Below are 19887 nucleotides of genomic sequence, written 5' to 3'. Positions count from 1 at the left end.
ACTTAATAAAACCAAACCTGATCATTCCCTTCCCAGCTCAAAGAAATTCAGTGAGCTCCTTGAGGTCAGGAGATCAAGACTATCCTGGCTAATACGATGAAATCCCATCTCTACTAAAAATATAAAAAATTAGCTGGGCGTGGTGGCAGGCTCCTATAGTCCCAGCTACTCAGGACACTGAGGCAGGAGAATGGCGCGAACCCAGGAGGCGGAGCTTGCAGTCAGCTGAGATTACGCCACTGCACTGCAGCCTGGGCAACAGAGTGAGACTCCATCTTTAAAAAAAACCAAAAAACAAAAAAACAAAACAAAAAAAACACAAAGAAGTTCAGTGAGCTCTTTTGCTTTCCAAGTAGTCCTAACCCCTCAGTGCTTGGTGTTCAGGGACTTCTGCAGCCTGGTCTCAGAGTGCCTTTCCCATTTCATGTTCCCTCCACTTTTTCAGGCCTGACTTGCAGCCAGTCTCTCTTTCTCAGCCTGTCTGGGGTTCCTGCCTCTTCCCCTGAGAGGACTTCCTGCTCTGGATATCGAGATAATTCTTGCTATCTCTCATTCTCATGTCTCATCCAAAGTGTCCTATTAAGGCTCAGCTCTGAGGGCAAGGATGAGGATTTCTTCCAGCACAGCCCAGCACTTGACAAGAAATGGAGGGCCTCATAAATTCTGGTGTCTTCTTTGGGGAACAGAAGCCACATCGGTATGTAGAATCTCCATCTCTGCCCTGCAGAACAGCTTTGAGACTTTCACTTCCTGACACCACAAATCATTTCTCCACTAGATTCAATCTTAATTTCCTCACCTGCCAAGACCATCTGCCTCAGCTCTTGCACTCTGCTTTCTCATCTTCTCATTAACCCTCACCCTCTGCACAGATTTTGGAGCTTACAACATAGGGCAGAACCCTCTAGCATAAGTCACCATCAGTAGATGACCTTGTAAGACTTGGTTCCTGCTCTGAGGTCCCCTGTGGCTCTCAGATGCCCCCAACTGTATCTTGCTATGTGCCAGGCCTACCCACCTGAAGGAAGCAAGTTCCAGGCTGGGTGCCCTCAGGCAGCGAGGCATTGTAGAAAGTCCTCTGGAATTGGGGCTCATTATCATTCACATCTTGCAGGGCCACGTTAACTGTGGCAGAGGAGGCTAGAGGGGGCAGGCCACCATCTGTGGCCACCACAGTCAGCTGTGGCTGAGGTTCCAACTCATAGTCCAGTGAGGCAGCCGTAGTGATAATGCCTGAGGTGGGGTCAATGGAGAACCAGTGGGTGTGGGCGCCAGGGGCTAGGCTGTAAGTGACCTGACCATTGGTGCCTTGGTCAGGATCCCGAGCAGTCACCCGCACTACAAAGCTGCCAGGCAGCGCAACCTCAGGCAGGGGCTCAGGTTGGTAGAACTGGCGGTCAAAGGCAGGTGCGTTGTCGTTGACATCAGTGACGTGCAGCACAAAGGCAGCCTCAGCCCGCAGTGGAGGTGAGCCTGAGTCTGTGGCTGTAACCCTCAAGTTATAGGCATCCCTCTCTTCCCGATCCAGCCGCCGAGCCACACACACCAGATAGATGACGCTGTCTTGGGTGCTTAGGGCAAAGTGGCCCTCTCCACCTTCCAGGGACACATTGACATGGGCAAAGTCACCATCATCTGGGTCTGACACAGAGATGCGAGCAACAAGCTGTCCAGGTGGGGCGGCCTCAGACACCTGGGGGGAGCCATCTGCACTGAGAAAGATAACAGTCATGGAGGGCTGATTGTCATTGGCATCTCGCACATGCACAGTCACAAAGGCTGAGCCCAACTCAGGGTGAGCCCCACCATCTCGTGCTTGCACCACCAGTTCATGGACCCGCCGTTGCTCAAAGTCCAGTGGCCGCTCTAACTGAAGCAGCCCCGTGTGCGCGTCGATGGAGAAGGGTCCGTCACCCTCGCTCTGCCTCCGATTGATCTCATAAGTCACAGCCCCATTGGCACCAGCATCGGCATCAGATGCGAACACCTGCAAGACAGGACTGCCAGGGGCCAGGCTCTCAGACACCACAGCATGATAGCGGCTCTGATTGAAAGCTGGAGCATGGTCATTGATGTCCAGCAGTGTCACGTCCAGCAGGGTCTGGGCCCTCCGGGGTGGTGAACCACCATCATAGGCCTCCAGCTGTAGCATATAGTGTGAGCGGTTCTCTCGGTCCAGTTCCCCAGTAACTACCAGCTCAGGCACTGGGGCCCCATCTGGACCGGGGCGTGTCTCCAGCCGGAAAGTCTCTCCAGCCCCATCACCAGATAGCGCATAGCCCTGGGTTCCCAGATGCCCAGCATCTGCATCACGAGCAGGCTCCAGTGGGTAGCAGGTGCCAAAAGCTGTATGCTCAGGTACCTGCAGGGCAGCCCGAGCCTGTGGGAAGGCTGGAGCATGGTCGTTGATGTCAGCCACTCGCACTGTAACTTCCACGGTGGCACCATCAGGAGTGACTGCAGTGAAGCGGTAGCGGTCCCGCTGCTCACGGTCCAAGACACGGGCTGTACGGACAACCCCACTGTGTTCATCAATGGCCAGGTCTGTGCCCACGCCGCTGCCCTCCTGGGCGGAGATGAAGTACATGAGAGGAGCTGCCGTGCCTGCCGGAAGCCCCGCACTGATGTCCCCAATCAGTGTACCTGCTGGCTGCTCCTCATCAATCTGCAAGTCCAGGCTCCCAGCCTGAGCCCAGGCACCTGGCACCCCAGCTCCCAGCAGCAGCAGCAGCAATGGTAGCAGGAGGCGGGGCCTGGGGCTCTTCATGCCAGGGCAGGAAGGCACAATGCCCGGCTCCTTCTGCATGACAAGGGTAGTCCAGCTGTGCCTTGGGCTCCAGCTCCAGGCCAGGCTCTGGGCCCAGCTTGACCTCAGACTTTGGGTCAGGTCCCACTGGGGCCCTGGCTCCAGCTCAGACTCCTTGACCTGGGAGAAAACAGAAGGAAACAGGTCATGACAGAGGAGGGATCAGCAGTCCAGATAACCTGGACAAGGCCACATCGATATTCAGACATGCTCAGCCCCCAGCAGGCCCTTGTGCTGCCTCACACTCATCTTAGGCCACATGGATCTCTGCTTCAGGACTCTTTGGGGCCACTCCAGTCTTCTCCTTGGCAGATCCCATCCTTTCCTACCCTCAGCAGATTTTTCTGCGTCCTATTTTTTTTAGGTCTGAATGCCCACAAACTCCCTTCTTCCTATTTCTAGGCTTAAAAATATGGGCATTCTTTTCTCATTTTCTTCTCATCCAGAATTAATACTCACTTCTTCCAGCCTCTATAACCATGTATTTGGTAACCATTTCCTGAACTGTCAACCTTTTCCTCTCTCCGGGAGCTTTCCATCAGTACTACATATGCTCAAGTCTCTCTCTCTCTCCCCACCCCCAACTCTGCTAGAAGGGAATGATGTTGTTCCCTTAGCTCTACTTCCCTACTCCCCTCTCCATTCAATAAGAGATTGAACACCTACAATGTGGAAGCACTGATGATACCACAGTGAATAAAGGAAACGGTCTCTGGCTTCAGAGAGCTTATAGTCCATGAGTTGAACAAGTAATTACAAGTGTGATAAGAGTTGTGAAGAAGACATACATAGAGCAAGGAGGAATATAAGAGAAGCAACACAGGCAGAGAGTCAGGGAGTCCGTGTTTTGCCTAGGAAGTGACATTGAAGTTGAGATCTAAATGACTAGGCGCTAGCTAGGCAATGGTGGCCAGAGAAGGGGATATAGAAAGGAGAGAAGGACGTTCTAGAAGAGTGAGCAGAATGTGGAAAGACTTGGAACCCACAGTCAAGGTGGGGCTCAGAGTGTCTGAGGGTGGGGTGGGGTGGGGGGGCATGTGTGTGAAGCATAGTGCTAGGGGCAGAGGGTATGAAACAAGACAGGGACTTGTAAGCTGCATTGAAGATTCTGACATTATCCTAAAGGCAAATGGAAACTACTAAAGCACTTCAAGGAGGAGTGCCAGAATAGGACCTATATTTTGTGAAGATAGCTATTGCAGTCCTTTGGAAAGCAAAGATCACGCAGATCAGACAGTGAGGAGGCACTTATGGGCATCCAGGAGATGACACTGCTTTGATGGTAACTTGGATGAGTGTAAGCAATGAACATGGCAAGAAGTGGATAGGTCTGTGGTGGGGTTCAGGAGGTAGAGAGGCCAGGCCTGCTGCCTGCTTGAAGGCAGAGGATGAAGGATTGGGAGAAGTCAAGGATGATGCCCACATTTCTGACCTGAACTACCAGCTGGATAAAGGTGTCCTTAACTGCTCAGAAAGAAAAAGAGGCAGGGCAAGGGACCAAAGAGGGGCGGTGCCTCTGGGTCCAAAGGGAGCCAGGGTTTCAAATGATGCTTAAGATCAGGAAGGAAACGCCCTAGAGCCCCTTAGTTTAGTGAGTAAGTGAGAGAAGAATCCGTGGATAAGTGAGAGCAAAGACTGAAGATGGGACGTAGTCACCAGAGGCAAGAGGGACATTCAGAAGCTACAGCCCTTTCTGAAAGGTTGTTTCATTTCCCCCATTTTCTCATTGCTCACACTCTCCTCCCTTTATGCAATAAGGCTTCCTTTCTTGTGACACTGCTTTCACTAAGCTTCCAAACATCTCATGTTCTACATTGGCGGCCACTTTTTTTATCTTCCTTTTATTGGGTCATTCTGGAACACTGAAACACTGATCACTGGCTCCTCGAAATCTCTTCTCCTAGGTTTCACATTGTGACCCCACCTCTTATTTCCATCATGCTTCCCTGCCCACTCCTCCATCTCCTTTGCAAGTTCTTTTTCCTCTGCCCACTCCTTCACAATTGGTGCTCTTTGGGGTTCAGTCCTGGGCAGCGTCTTTTCCCGCTCTCCACACTCTGCCTGAGTGATCTTACCCACTCCCATGCCTTCAGTTCAAATGTATCAATCATTTTTTATGTGCCATCTATTTGCTAATGACTTTCCAATCTCCAGCTCCAGTTCTGAAGAGCTCTGGAGACACATGTCCAGCCATATACTGGGCTTTAGTATCCCCAGCCATCACCTCAAACTGCTTCTCCTCCATTCCTATTCCTGTGAATAGGGCCACCATCTATCCAGGTGTCCAACTAGCAGTCCAGAAGCTCTCCTTGTGTCCTTGCTTATCTTCAGTCCTGATTTCCAATTAGTCATGTAAACCCCACCACTTCAACTAGACATGTCTCAGGTCCTTCCTGTTTCTCCTAACTGCCACATCCCAGTCTGAACATCTCTCCTTGTGATTCCTGTAACAGCTCCTCACTGGTCTTCCGCTTCCTGGCTTGGGCCTTCTGATCCATCTCCACCTGACTGGAGATACCCACAAAACTCTCACCAAACCACTCCTGATGAAAGGTTTCCACTGGCTCCCATAACTGACGGCAGAAAACAAATGCCCCTCTACAGAAAGAAAGGCAACCACACAAACTTGTGTCTACAGTGTCAAGAGGTTCATGGACACTAACTAGGTATAGAACTTCTGATCTACAAGATAAAGTCCAACCTCCTTAACATGTCTTCATGATCTGAGCCCTGCCAACTTCTCCACAGTCCCTCACCTTTACTTCCCCCACCATACCTTGCACTCCAACATGAAATCTATTACCATGCTCCTTCCTTGCTGCTTCCTAACTCCTTGCCTTGTATTTGCTACTGTTTTGTCATGAGATATCCTCTAAAAATCCTCTTCACATAATCACTCCCTCCTGCCCATCCAGAGCCTATTATACACACTACTGGGCTCCCATTACTTTTGGTAAACACTGACAATAAATGGCACAGCAGCCTCAATTTGTTCATGTGTCTGCCCTCTGCACTGGATTGAAGACTCCTTGAGGGCAGTGACAGGTCTTGGTTAGTCTCTTGATTCTCCAGCATTTAGTAGAGTTATAGCAAGAGCAGGCAGCCCGTGCTAAATGAATGGTCACAATCTCATGCTTCCACACCATCATACTCACATAACACACTGATAGAGACACATCCATGGTCATGCCAACTGAGACAACACACACAAACACATGTGAGCCCAGGACCCTGAGGCACCTTGGTCAGTCCTATGACTACACAAATGTGTCCTCAGGTCTTTACAGATTTGCTGTGCTGTAGGACTTCCTTTCCACAAAGAGAGGTGGGCTTCTGACTCCCCTATTTACATTTCTGACCCACCTCCTCCCTCCCATCTGTGTGAAACAATAAAAAGAACAGGAGCTTTGGAGCTTGGACTGGGTTTGAGCCCCAGGCTGGGCATTATGTCTGTAATCTGTAAAATGGCTATGGTGACACCTATCCTGTGGGGTTTTGTGAAAATTAGAAACAATGTAAGAAAGGAACACAGAGCTGGGTATTTGCTAGACTCTCTTTCATGAATTCCCAGCACCATCCCCTGATAGGCCTCCTCTCTGCCTTCATCCCAGCTTTAGAATCCTGGGGTTGTATGTGTGCCGCATGGAATAACAGGTCAGAGGGATTCAGAACAAGGAGGTCAGGTGAACCCAGGCCTGATTCGAAGAGGGGAGAGGATGAGAGTACAAGGATGGTTCCAGGGCCCAGATCAGGTCAAGGGGTAAGAATGGCCCTATTGATTTAATCAGTTAGTGGAGAGAAAGCAGTCATGGTTTGGAGGGAGGGAAGATAATAGTGAGGCCAATGTGATTATCATACTCTGTATCATAGTTACCTGTCTTCCTACCCAGACAAGTAGCTGTTTGTCAGCCCAGACTGTATTTTAGTCATCTTTGTATGTAGCATGGAGCATAGCATATAGTACATGATAAACACGTTTTCTGAATGAAGGAATCTATGAATGGTATGAGATAAATCTCAGGTGAAAGATTAGCCTTCAAGAGGAGAGACTCAGGTCCAGGCAGATGCCCTGTATGAAAACAACTCCTTCTCCCAACCTGTGCTCCTTCCACTGCAAACTCTTGCAGAACACTTTCACAGTGGACACACAAAAGTGCACAATCACAAAGTCACAGCCCCATGCACTGCCTGGCACTCCCTCTCTCACGCTGTCAGGCTTACGCAGATGCATTCTCATGCAGGCAGATTCACATGCACACAGGTACATTCAACACATGCTCATACACACATGCACAGAGGCTTGCTTTAACATATACACAGCCAGCGCACACACACAGAGACCGCTTCCCATATATATGCAGAAGCACATTTTCCACACAGATGAGCCTATTCCTTCACATGGAACCCACCCACACACATATGCAGGCTTACATACACACACACAGAGAAACACACACACAGAAAGACACTTTCTCACGGCCCTCACACCAAGAGGTATGTTCACACCCTCTGATATGCCCCCACATACACACACACACACACCCTCCACACACACAGGCCCAGTGTCACGTATGCACAGACTGACAAGGAGAGCATGCATTCACACTTGAAGACCCACCCACACGCAGGCATGCTCTCACACATGCTGCCGGGGCACTCGTGGTCAGCTCTGCGGCTGCAGCTGTGACCTCCAGGTCCCTGGGGCCTCTGTCTGGACTGTGCCTCATCACTTCCTGCTGCAAGGCTTCCAGTTCCAAACTCGAACTCCAGACTCTCTCCCGAGACCGTCTCATGCTCGCTCCAGCTCTCCTCTGCACCATCTCCCCAAGTCTGTCCAGTGTTTCTCATTCCTCTTCCCTGAGACTGGCTCCTCCTCCCTACTCTTGTCTCTTTCCCTATCCAGATCTGTCCCGTCGCTTCCCCCAGATCTGGCCTGCCCCTCCGTCTTGTCTCTTTCCCAGTATGCGCTGCATCCTGCCTAGATCTGTCTTCTTCCTTCCCCCAAATCTGTCATGGCTCTTCTCCCACCTGATTCTGCCTTGCTACGTGCCCTAACTCTGTCCCCAGTCCTGCTACTTGGTCCTCTGACTCCATCCTGCTCTCCTCCTCCATCCCCACATCTGGGCCTCTGGAACCACAGCTGGTTCTCATTAGGAAGGGGAGGGGCAAGACTGTTCATTGGGGCCTGAAACGTGATGTCAATTCCCCCTCCCTCACTGAGCCCCCCTCACACCCCCAGCCTGTGTGTCTATAGGACCTGGAAGCAGGGTGAACATGGGAGAGGAAAGAGAGGTGGGCTGGTGGGGAGGAGCAGGGGGACTACAAGGGAAGGGGGTGCTCCAGGAGGAAGTAGACGAGTGGCCCGAGACACTGAAGGGGAAGCAGGCTGGGGAAGCTGGCACCACCCAGGCCTCTTCCCTCAACTTCCTGTCCCAGGGCCAGCGAGGGGCAGAAAGACAACAGGGGTGAGGAGGGGCGCCACGAAAGGCAGATGGGCTAGAAGTGGAGGAAGAAGAGGGTAGCCTCAGTGAGCAAAGGGGTGAGGATACAGGGCCAGGCATAAAGGAAAGAGGAAGCGGGAAGAGGTTCCGGTAGGGGGATGACAGGGAGCAAGACTGAGGGAGAGTGACTGTGTATGGCAGAGGAAAAAGGGAGCGGCGCTAACTCAGAAAGGGGAGGTGAGTTGAGGCAGGAACAGCCCCAGCCCCACCGGTGCGGTGCGTGCTGGGCCAGAGCTGGAGGAAGGAGGAGGGGGCTCAGGAGGGAGGAGGAGACAGCTGACAAATTAGCTTCCCTGGATATCCCCGGGACAGCCCCATAGGACGGTGGCCAGAGCAGTGCCCAGGCCTGGCTCTGTCCCTCCTGAGGACTAGTTCCCAGGAAGTACTCCAGGGAGATGCTGAGGACAGATGTGAGCAGAAGAGGCAGAGGAAAAGTCTATTTTCTGAGCTTTTATGGTGTGCTGGGCCCTGTGCCAAGCAATTCACAGACAGTATCTCATTTAATCACCATAACAACCCTGTGAGGAAGGAATCCCGGCTTCCATTTTTAAACAAGGAAATTGAGACTCAGAGTGAAACAATTTTCCTGAGTTAACACAGCCTTAATTTGGTCCCAGGACTATGTAGTCTATGTTGCCTGAGATTTCCCTCCTCCTCAGGGAGGAGAGAAAGATGGAGAGAATAAGAAATTACAGGGAAGTTGAGGGGACAGAGTCCTGGCAGGACAACAGAGGCCTGAAAAGGAAGATAATCTGGAGGAGGGAGGTGAAGAATGAGGCCTCTGGGAGAGTCTGGGTTGGCAGCGGTAAGGCTGAGGATACAGATGTGAGGAGGTGAAGGTGAGAAGACTTGGTCACTGGCTCTCCAGGAAGATGAGGGAGTGGAAGGACTCTAGACTGCAGCCTACCTACCAGGGTTCCGGCCAGGTTACTAAAGTGGTTCCATTCGGACACTGCAGAGGAAAAGCCATTTTGGGGGGTGACTGTTGGGATCCCCATGTGGAGATATTCAAGCACAGTTGGGTTTACAAGCCTGCAGCTTAGCATAGAGACCAGAGTTGGAGATTTGGAAGTCATGGGGTAACTGAAAGCTGTGGCCTTAGAGACTCCATCAGATAGAATGTGTAGCGTGAGAAGAGAGTCTTGGATAGAACCCTGAGAACTAGTTACATTAAGCGGCAGGTTGAAGAGATTTTTATTCTTCCTGGGGACAGTATCACAGAAGTTAAGGGAGACAACATTTCAAAAAAAGAAAGGGATCGATAATGTCCAATGTTGCTGAGAATTCAAGTAAGATAGGGGCTGAGAAGTGGACACCGAATTTAGCAGTGAGGCGGTCTCTAGTGATCATGCAGAAAACTGTGTCAGAAGAGTACTAAGGGTGCAAGCCTCTTGCAGTGGGAAATGAGAAAGAATGGATCAACCACTAGCTAGCCATAGACCAGACATCAGCACGGATTCATTCACCAATACATGCTTGCTACACCCCTAGAACAGCGAGACAATATATCATAGCAAGGCAGGACAGGATAGTGGCTAAGATGCAGACTCCAGGGCCAAGCCAGCTGGATTTGGTTCCCAGTTTCACTTACTGGCTGTGTGACTTTGGGCAAGCCACTTAGTTTCTCAGTGCTTCCATTTCCTCATTTATAAATAAGGACAATAATAATACCTACTACATTGTATTTGGCTGTTAGAGTAGTGTCTGGCACATAGTAAACTTCTTAAGTATGTGAGCATGAGATATTATTATAGTGGTTAAGAAGATAGGCTCGACTGTCAGGCTGGAGTTCAAATCCTGACTCGACCACTTAAGCATGAGTCTAGGCAAGTTACTAAACATTCTAAGTGTTAGTTTCCTCTTAAACCTCTGGGGTTTAAAGTGCTTACCTTAAATGGTTGATATGAGAGTTAATGAAATAATTCTAACAATAAACATAGCACAATGTCCAGCAACAGTGAATGCTCATTAAATGTTAGCTGCTGCTGTTGTGTGCCACACACACAGTAACTCTGCAATAAGTGTTATTTCAGAGATGAGGAAACTGAGGGCTCAAAGAAGGTAGCAGAGAGATATTTAGAATGATCTAGAATGCAGTTCTGACAGACTCCAAAGCTAGTGCTTTCTGTTAGACCACATTGCTTCTCTGCTGGAGGGCTCAGAATGCCCAGATAAAAGGTCAGGCAGCAAAGCAGGGAAGGAGAATGATCAAAGTTCTGTTTTAGGAGAATACATCTGGCAGTGTGTGCAGGGTGGGTGAGAGGAGGAGGAGCTCAATGTTGAGAAATTGTCAGTCCAGGTAGAGGGTCAGGTGAGCATGGGGGCAGGTGGTAAGAGAGGGGACGGAACATGGAGGATGATTGGAGGCCTCCAGGAGACAAAGAAAAAATGGAGAGGGGAGAGGAGGTCCTGGGTATTCATGTGAAGTGATTCAATGATAAATCTGTTATTCAACAAATACTTGTTGAAGACTTACCATGTGCCAAATGCCATACTAAGCACTAGGGATAGAAGTGACACAGACAGAGTAAGTCCTTTCCTTCATGATGTTCACAGGTAGGGAGACTTGGCAGGGATAGGCAGGGCAGGGTGAGGGAGCTGGGGCATGGGGTAGTGACACTCAGCAAGGTGCCTTAAATTCTGACCCTGACAATCAGGGTCTAGGCTGTAGAAGAGGTCAATGAGGCCAGAGCTAGGAGAAAAGTTGGAGATGTAGCAAACAGAGATGTCAAAATAGAAGAACAAATTTAGAAAAGTGGGAGGCTGAGGGTAGGACAGCATAGTAGAAGGGCTGAGATGTTAGAAGTAAAATTAACTAAGTTAATAGTTGAACACTTAATAATTTTCCTTCTGAATCCCCAAAACAAATCTCTTAAGGAGATACTACTACCTCCATTTTCACCTAATGAAAGGGGAGCTCAAAGAACCTAAGTCATCCAGGCCATAAATAGTGTGGCTGGAAAGTCTAAAGTGTGGCTCCCTCTCCCTTCTTTCTTCTCTTTCCTCCTTTCCTTCTTTCTTTTTCACCATCCATAGAGAAGTGTGTTCTAGGCTCTGAGAGATAACAAGCTTCTTCCATCCAGTAGCTTAGAAAGAGAAAAAAATAACAAGGACATCGCAGCATACTAAGTGAGCAGAGAAGGGCTTGGAAGTTCCAGGTGGACCTTCTGGAGGAGGTGCCCTCTCACCAGGAGACACAGGGAAACGGAAGCCCCTCCCAAGTGGCAGTGGTTGAAAGTGCCCTGGTGTCAGAAGGTTACCTAGGGAAGATGGATACGGGAGCTGAAGGAAGAAGAGTCAGCAGGAAGCTGGGAAAAAGCTGGGAGACAATAGCATGAACCCCTGGGAGGGGCTTTTGCTAGCAAATACCAGGGCATCAGAGAAGAGAGAGTCCAGTCTTGCCTCTGTTACCACTGACAGGCAGGACAGGCAAGAGGAAAAAGGTACAAGAATCAAGGAACCTAATATGGGGAGGACTAAGGCCAGGATGCCAGGAGTTGGAGGGCTCAGGGTGGGTGAGTCCGCAGGGTAAAAGGGCATTAAAGGAAGGAGCAGCCTAGGACACCTCTGGGGAAAGAATCTGGTGAGGCACTGTAATGCCTTGTAGCCTGGCACAGCTTCTGTGACAGGTCACAGTTTCTGCTTCTCTCATCCCTTCCCAGAGCCCCAGTAGACACCTGACTCAATGGATTTGGGTCTGCAAACTTCTGGTACTTCTTAAATATTTGCTAACTGAATGAAAGATAAAGTACAGATAAGGGTGAGGAAGAGGTTTGAGTGAGACGAAGGAAGGATAAGTTGTAGGTGAGGGGAGTGGAAGTGTCTCCAGCAGAGTAAGTGGGTAGTGTAAAAATTTCTTAATTATGTGGGCAGCTCAGACTAGGTGTCAGTCTTCTGAAGAGTGAACAAGGGTGAGGGATGTGCTGTGAGGTACCCATGTATTCATTCATTTTGTTCACAGCCAAGCACCTGTGTGGGACCCTGAGTCACAAAGATGAGTAATATGCACTCTTGCCATCAAGGAGGTCCCAGCGTGGTTTGGGGAGACAAGACAGGGAAGAGGTAATGACAACAATGAAACACAGAGTTCAAGCCTGCCTGGTGGAGTCACTAAAGGCAGGGTTTGAGACCAGATATGAGGAAGGGAAGGGATAAGCCAGGAGGAGAAGGGAGTGAAGGGCCTTTCAGGCAGGCAGAGCAGTATTTGCAAAGGGCCAGAAGCATGGAAAAATGTAGTGTCTTTGGTGAACTACAGGAAATTCAATATGGCTGAAACTCAAAATGTGAGGGGGCTAGGGAAATGGGACAGGTGATGAGACTAGGAGGCTTGGGGAGGTCAGGCTATGATCTCATAAGCCTCATTAAAAAGAAAAGATTTTGTTCAAGGAAAATGGAAGGCATTTAAATAATGCTGAGCAGGGAGTGACATAGTTGGATTTGTACTTTAGGAAGGTGTCTATTACTGCAATGAAAAGAATGGATTGAAAGAAGGAAGAGAAGTGTAGAAAGAAAAGTTAGGAGGCTCTTGCAAAAATTCATGTGAAAAGATGGTAGATGAGGGCAACAGCAGAGGTGATGGAGAAAGGGGATAGGATATCAGAGATTGCTGGAGAGAAGATAGAACCAACAGGTTTCAAGGGATTTCTGGATTATGGGATATGTGGAGAAGGGAATGGTTACAGTTAATTTCTGGGATTCCAGCTTGCAACCTGAGTGGGGATGGTCATTTGAGGGAGGAAGGAATGATGAGATCAGGTTTGCACATGATAAGGGGTCTGCGAGCTATACAGTAAACAGCAGGCATGCAGCAGGTATGCAGAAATGGGGCCTAGAAGAGTGATGTTTGTGAGTCATCAGCCTATAGATGTTAATTAAAGCCTTGCAAAATGAATGAAATTGATTACCTAGAGGTGTGTATACTGTGAGACAATAAGAAGGTCCAAGCCAGAACTTTAAGGAACAGTGACATTCAGGGGGCATACAAAGGATCCCTCAAAGCAGACTGAGACAGAATAGCTAGGAGGAGCTCCAGGGGAGATACGTACCATACTGTAACTTTCTGCTTATTTGCCTGTTAAATGTTCATGGAATAAAATCATGGCTCAGAAGCCAAACGACAAGAACAACTCAAAGAGAAAAGAATGGTCAATAATATCAGCTCCTCCCGAGAGGTCAGGCAGTTAAGGACTTTTGAAAAGATCCTCCAGATTGAGCAGAAGAGATGCTACTTTCTCCTAGGGAAAGCAGTTACATTTGAGGGGTAGGCACAAATGGGAAGTGAGGAAGTAGGAACAGCTATATGCAGAAGACTCTTTCACAAAATGTGACAGTGAAGAAAAGTGAGGAAGCCTCTTAGCTAATGGGGTATTACAGGGTTAAAGAAAGATAGGAGAGGCTGGAGGATCTTTATGTCCTCCCAGGAGGAATGGGAGAAAGGAAGGAACTGGAGACACAGGAAACACATGGAATAATCAGTTGAGGTCCCTGTGGAAGGGGAAAGGGATGGGATCTGTAACACAGGTAGAGGATTGGCCTTAACTAGAAGAGACACCACTTCATTCTTATAGGAAGGAAGGAGAAAAGATTGAAGAGGATGCAGATAAAAGTTGAGGGAGGAGGCAGAAATCTGAGGGAATTCAAACCAGATGGCCTCAATTTCCTCAGTGAGCCAGAAGACCAGGTTGTCCACTCTTAAATCCTTCCTTTCCTTCACCACCCCCGCCCCACGTCTGCTTTGTCACTGAGCCCTGCTGATCCCACTGCCTAAAGAGCTCTTGAAACCATCCACTTTCTCCTCTACTGCCACTACTCCAGTTCAGGCCAGTGTTATACTCTCCTGAATTTCTGCAAGAGCCAACTGTGCTCCTTCTCAGGGTCCTTCTCCAGTAGCCTCATGGCAGTCAGAGTGGTATTTCTAAAATGAATCTGATCATATCGCTCCACAGCTTCCAATGATTTGGTAACTCTCCATTATTCTTGGGTTAAATGAATTTCTTTCTGTGGCCTCCTAGAGCCTGCATGGTCTAAGCCTCCATTTACCTCTCCCACAGACTCTCTCCCTCTCATCACCTCATGTTGTAAGTGTCAGGCTCACTGAACTGCTTTATCCCTCACACACACACTATTTTTCTTTACATGGGCTTTTACATGCTGCTCCCTTGGCTTGGCATATTCTCCACCCACTCCATCAAGTTTAAGTTTAAATGCCACTTCCTTCAGAAAGCCTCTTCTGACTTCCCTATATTGGCCTAGGTTACTCTGCTGTGTGCTGCTATATTACAACACTAACTTCACAGCCTGTAAGCTCCATGAGGATAAGGACCATGTCCATTTTGTTCACCCTTGTGCTGCCAACTCCTGTCACAATGCCTAGCAGAGTAGGTGCCTAGTACGTGTTTGTTAAATGAATGAATTAGTGTATTGATTAATTAATCTACTGAAAACAATGGTGTGAGGTATGTGGGGTAATGAGTGTGAAGAAAATAGAAAAAATTGCATCTATTTATTTATGAAGGGCCCAGTTGAGGTTGGAATTTTTTAGAAGTATGAATTTATAGAAGCGTCCCCTCGTGTAGTTGAGAAATCATTCTAGTTAGGGGCAATAATTTGAGGGATGAGTTTGGAAGACAAGGAAACAGAGTGGCCAAGGAGTGGTTAAAGGGATGATCCCTCGCATATGAGCTGGAAAGAAAGCACAAAGTCAGAAAGGAATAGAGTAGGAGAAAAAAAAGAGGTCAAGGGCAAGAGGTCATTATGAGGTTAAAGAGTGTAATAGGAGTGAGAACATCTGAAAGCTGGAAGGATATAGGAGGCTGTGGGTAGAGAGGGGAATGCAAGAGTTTAGAATTTTAAAGGTGGAATAGTTCTACAGAGTGGTCCTGGGAGGGAAGAAGAAGGTAACAGGAGCTACAGAGGTCAAGAATCTGTGAGGCTGTGGTGTTGAGGGACACTGAGAAACCATGGCAGGATACACTATCCAGATCTCGAAGTTTTCAGGGAACAAGAGGGTGTGCCTGGGAGATCTACGTATGAGAAGGGGTGATGGTGTGACCATGATAAGTTAAACACAGTTTATTCAGCAGGTGGGACAGTTCTTCCTGTGGTGTGCATGTCATCCATGACTGTCTCCTGGGGTTGTACAAGTGGCTGTGTGGTAAGGGCAACTGTGGCACAGCCTCCTGTTAGTGACAGGCCTCTGGGACATCCACTATGTATGTGCAGCTCCAAGGAAGTAAACCTAGTAAGATGTGCTGTGACAGTGTTTCCAATGGATGTGGATTGCAGTGACAATGTCTCCTGAGAGGTGCTGGTCTACTTGTTTGTTGCTGGTGACAGTGTCTCTGGAGAGTGTTGGCAGTAACAGTGTCTTCCATGGTATGTGTTGGCCTTGACAATGAGCTGGTGGGAGTATGTTGGTTGCAACATTTCTGCTGTGGGTGTGTGTTGTCATGAGAGCATTTTCCGTAGGTGTGTGTTGGCTTGATAGAGTCAGCTGTGGGCATGTGTTGGTTCTGACTGCGGGTGCTTCCTGGGGGTGGGCTTCCTGGAAGCATGTGACAGCTGTGAGGGTATCTCTCGAGGATGTGTGTTCCCTGGGACTGTGTCCTCTTGTGGCTTGAGTAGGGCTATGACTGTGTCCCTATGGGTATTTGAGAAGTTGACATAAGCGACAATATTTTTCTGGCCTATGACCTTGTGGCTGTGGGCCCAGCCGCCACACTGAGTTCATTGTGCTTCTAGACCTCCCTCTCCCCACCCCCTCCACGTGGGACCCACGCCTGTGGTGACCTTGCTCTGTCCCCTGCACGGGATTCTGAGCTGGGTATCCCGGACACAAACTCCCAGTTGCTCGAATCTCCCACTCAGAACACGTCTGGGTGACCCCCCTGCATCCACTTCAGGCTGTGCCTTCCTCTCCTCTGCTTCTCTGTACTTCTCCCCGCTCAGTTTCTTTGTCTCTGTCTCAGTTGGTCTCTGTCACACACCCATCCTCCACATTCTGACACATGGGCTCCCGCAAAGCGGGCAACACACCCTCACAGGGACTCGCTCACCATGACACACGCTCCTTCTGACCCTCACACCCTGAGTGACACGCACATGCACATACAGTCAGAGAGACACCCAAGGACATACAACCTCACAGTGACACGCACTGACACACTCCGACGATGCACTGGCACATAATACTGTCGCACCCCACAACCCCGGCGCACGCTCACGCCGCCACCCTCCCCGACTCGATGACACACGCACACAAAGACCCCCAGGCCCTGCCCCCACGCTCACGTTCACGCTCGCCTGGGTCCCGCAGGCCCAGGCCCCCCCTCCCCCATTGTCTCCGGCTCAGAACAAAGCCCCCGGCTCCGCCGCAGCCGTCGCCGCAGCCCCGGGGAGGCCGGCAGGCAGGGCGGGCGCGGCCGGACGGGCCGGGCGGGCGCGGGCACTGACCTCCGCGCGACTCCGGCTCCCTCGCCTGGTGCTGGGGCGCCGTCCGGCCGCGGTCAGCCCCCCGGGCAGCGCCCGCCCGCGCGGGGCCTGGGGCCGCGCATCGTCCGCAGTCGCTGTCTCCTAGGCCCGCGATCCCCTCCCGGCAGCCGCCGTCCGTCCGCGCGCCCTTGGCCGTCGATCGGTCCGTCCGCTGACGCCTGGGCGCCGCCTCCTGCACAGCAGCCCGGCCGAGGATGCGAGCTTCGCAGCCGCGGCCCCGCGCCCCCTCCCCTCCCCTCCCCTCCCCCCGCCCTCCGCGCGGTAACCCGAGCCCCCGCCCCTCCGCCCGCGGAGCCCCCGCCCCCGCCCCCACCCGCGCTCCGCGCCGCCGTCCCCCTCCTTCTCCCCGCGCCCGCCCGTCCTCCCTCCGCCCCTCCCCTTCCCGGCCCCAGGCCCCGGCTCCGGATCCGGCCCCAGCGCCCCGCGGCGCCGCGCCCCCGTCCCGGTTCCCTTCCCTTCTCCCTGTCACTTCTCCCGTCCTCTCCTCCGATTCGGTTCTCTACGCCCTCTCGTCTCTTCCCCTTCTCTCCGTTCCCTGCTGCTCACCTCCTCCTCTTCCATCTTCTTTCCATCCCCTATTCCCCTCTTCTCCCTCACTGCCCCGGTCTCCCTCTCGCCCCTTCTTTTTCCCAACCGTTATCTCCATTCCCCTCTGCCTTTCTCCCATCCCCTTCTTCTCGCCCCTTCTCCATCCTTTTCTCCCCGCTTCTTCTCGCCTTTCTCTTCTCCTTATCCCTTCTGCTCGATCTCTCTCCAGCCTCTTCACATCATATTCTCTCCATCTCCTTCCCTACCTCTTCTCTTATCCTCTTCTTCCTATCCCTTTGTCCCCGTCTCTCCTCCCCACCTCTTTCTCCCCATCCCCTTCTCCCTGTGTCTTTCGCCTCACCTCATCATCCCCTTTTCCTCACGACTTCTCCCCATTCCCTTTTCTCACCCCTGCCCTTTTCCTTACCCGATTTTGCTTCCCCTTCTTCCTTCGTAACCTCAGCCTTCTCCCCTGTTAGTCACTTTTCATTATCCCATGATTTCTATCTCTTTTCTCTCCTTCACCCCCAGGCTCCCTTTTCCCCACTTTCTCTTTATCCCAAATTTGAGGGTAGAGATCGGGAGGTATTGGAAAGAAGAGCTTCGGGGATGGTGGTCCCACTCACAATACACTCCCTAGAAAAATAAAGTGAGGAGGAAACCGGGCAGGGAAGTGGGAAGGGGCTGAAAAAACCAACTTGGGAGAGAATATGGGGAGAGGGGAAATCATACAAAGACAGAGAGCAAGCAATCTTAAAGGAACTGGGAGAGTTCTGACTCCTGTCTTTCTTCCTTAGGACTGCGAGTAGACTGTGAGAAAAACGGGTTTTCTGGACTTGAGATGTGTACAAATGGCACAAAGAAAGCAGGAATTTCTGTGGAGAAGGAACAAAGTTTCAGTTGAAGAAGAAGAGAGTGTGATTTTGGAAGAGGAGTGAGGGAGAGGCTGGGGTCCTTGATCATATCCATGGCTCTGGCTTGGGCAGCTGGGTGGATGGTGGTGAGGCTGGCTGTGCTCCACAAAAGGAGCAGGAGGAGGCTGCAGGGGGTTGGTATGAGGAGGTGATGACTGTGACTAGGGGCTGCTAACTTTGAAGTGCTGGTTGGGTAGGTAGGTCTGCAACTTAGAGGAGCGGTCTGGGATGGACATAAATATTTGGGATTCATCTGCAAATGCCGTATAAGCTTGAATATAGGGTGAGGTTTTTGCTTTTTTGTTTTTCCAAAATCATCCCTCAGGAAAGAGGGAGTAACCTTATATTTGAGTCCTTACAAAGTTTCTCATATTACAGGGTTTGCTCTCATTTACTTTATTTTGAACAACAAACCACTGGATAGAGAAGTATGGTATGGTGACTAAGCTTGTGAACTGGAGCCAGACTCCCTGGCTCGGGGTACAGACTCTCCTATTTACAAGCTGTGTGGCTTTGGGAAAGTTACTTAACTTGTCTCTGCCTCAGTTTTCTCATCTATAAAGTGGGCCTAAGGATTAAATTATGTAATATATATAAAGCACTATATACCTGGCACTATATAGTAAGTTCCCAATAAATGCTAACTATTTTTACTGTTTGGGTAAGACCCATTAACCTGAAATGTCCTCAACAACGCTATTTTGGATGTATTGTAGTCAAAGAAATTTAACACAGCTTTGGTAACTATTTCTGGTAGTATGACCTCATAACCGCATGTGTTGGATGTATCAAAATATGCTTTTTAAAGATTGCTTTAAAAAGCAATACAGTAGTACTTGGAAGAGGTTTCTGGAATGCCGAAAATGTTCTATTTCTTGACCTGAGTGGTTATATGAACCTGAGTGATGTTTCACTCTGACAGTTCATTGAGCTGAGCACTTATGATGACTTGTGGCCTTTTCTGTATAGATGCTATATTTCAGTAAAAAAGTTAACAGAAATATAATTTTTAAAAGGCATTACATTAAGTGATGTTTTGAAGTCATGAATATACTCAGGCAGGTTGCATGCAAAAAACCAACTGCCCTAGTGTGATGCAAATGAAACTTGGGACTTAGGATAAAGTTTCCAAGGACTGCATCATCTGTAAATTCAAACTGTTCTGTGTCCTCTCCCAAGCCCTTCGCTTAGACTGAAGAGGACATCTGTTCTGGGAAAACATGTAAGATGGCTGAAAAAGTGATCCTAATGATGAGAAAGACACTGCCTGTGTTAAGAGTATGCATAAAATTGTTTAATAAGTTATGAGAATGGAAAAGACAATATCAATTATATATTTTTATATGATATATGAATTTAAATATATGTACAGTAAAGTCCATTAACTCATAGAATTACACTTTTGATTGTTTCATCCTCATCCTTAAAGTTTTATATTTCTAGGTTGGTTGAAAAGCTTTTTGGATCTTCTCACTGGGAAAAAATGAAAAATTACTCTTTGGGCAAGACTCATTAACCTGAAATGTCCTCAGCAACCCAATTTGGGTTGCTTTGTATATGGTAAGCTATATTGTATAGTAAGTGTGACAAATGATAAGTGAAGGTAAGGGAGTGAATGATATTGCTGAGGGAGAGCATGTACATTAGG

At 49.5% G+C, this 19887-nt stretch overlaps 2 protein-coding genes across 2 annotated transcripts in view; both read right to left on the bottom strand.

Moving 5' to 3' along the window:
* Positions 1-17048, bottom strand: part of DCHS1 (dachsous cadherin-related 1) — a 33703-nt gene extending 16655 nt beyond the window's left edge. Inside the window, exons 1-2 of the mRNA XM_050756031.1 lie at positions 16759-17048; positions 1019-2926 (exon numbers count right to left, since the gene is read on the bottom strand). Of these exons, the coding sequence (XP_050611988.1) occupies positions 1019-2806 (1788 nt within the window). The 5' untranslated portion in view covers positions 2807-2926; positions 16759-17048. The remainder of the gene's footprint in view (positions 1-1018; positions 2927-16758) is intronic.
* Positions 1-19887, bottom strand: part of TAF10 (TATA-box binding protein associated factor 10) — a 143139-nt gene that overhangs the window by 27148 nt on the left and 96104 nt on the right. The window lies entirely within an intron of this gene.

This window comes from Macaca thibetana, chromosome 14 (assembly GCF_024542745.1).
Source record: "Macaca thibetana thibetana isolate TM-01 chromosome 14, ASM2454274v1, whole genome shotgun sequence".
Lineage (NCBI taxonomy): Eukaryota > Metazoa > Chordata > Mammalia > Primates > Cercopithecidae > Macaca > Macaca thibetana.
Note: the sequence above shows the minus strand (reverse complement) of the source record. Positions and strands in the feature narration are given on the sequence as shown.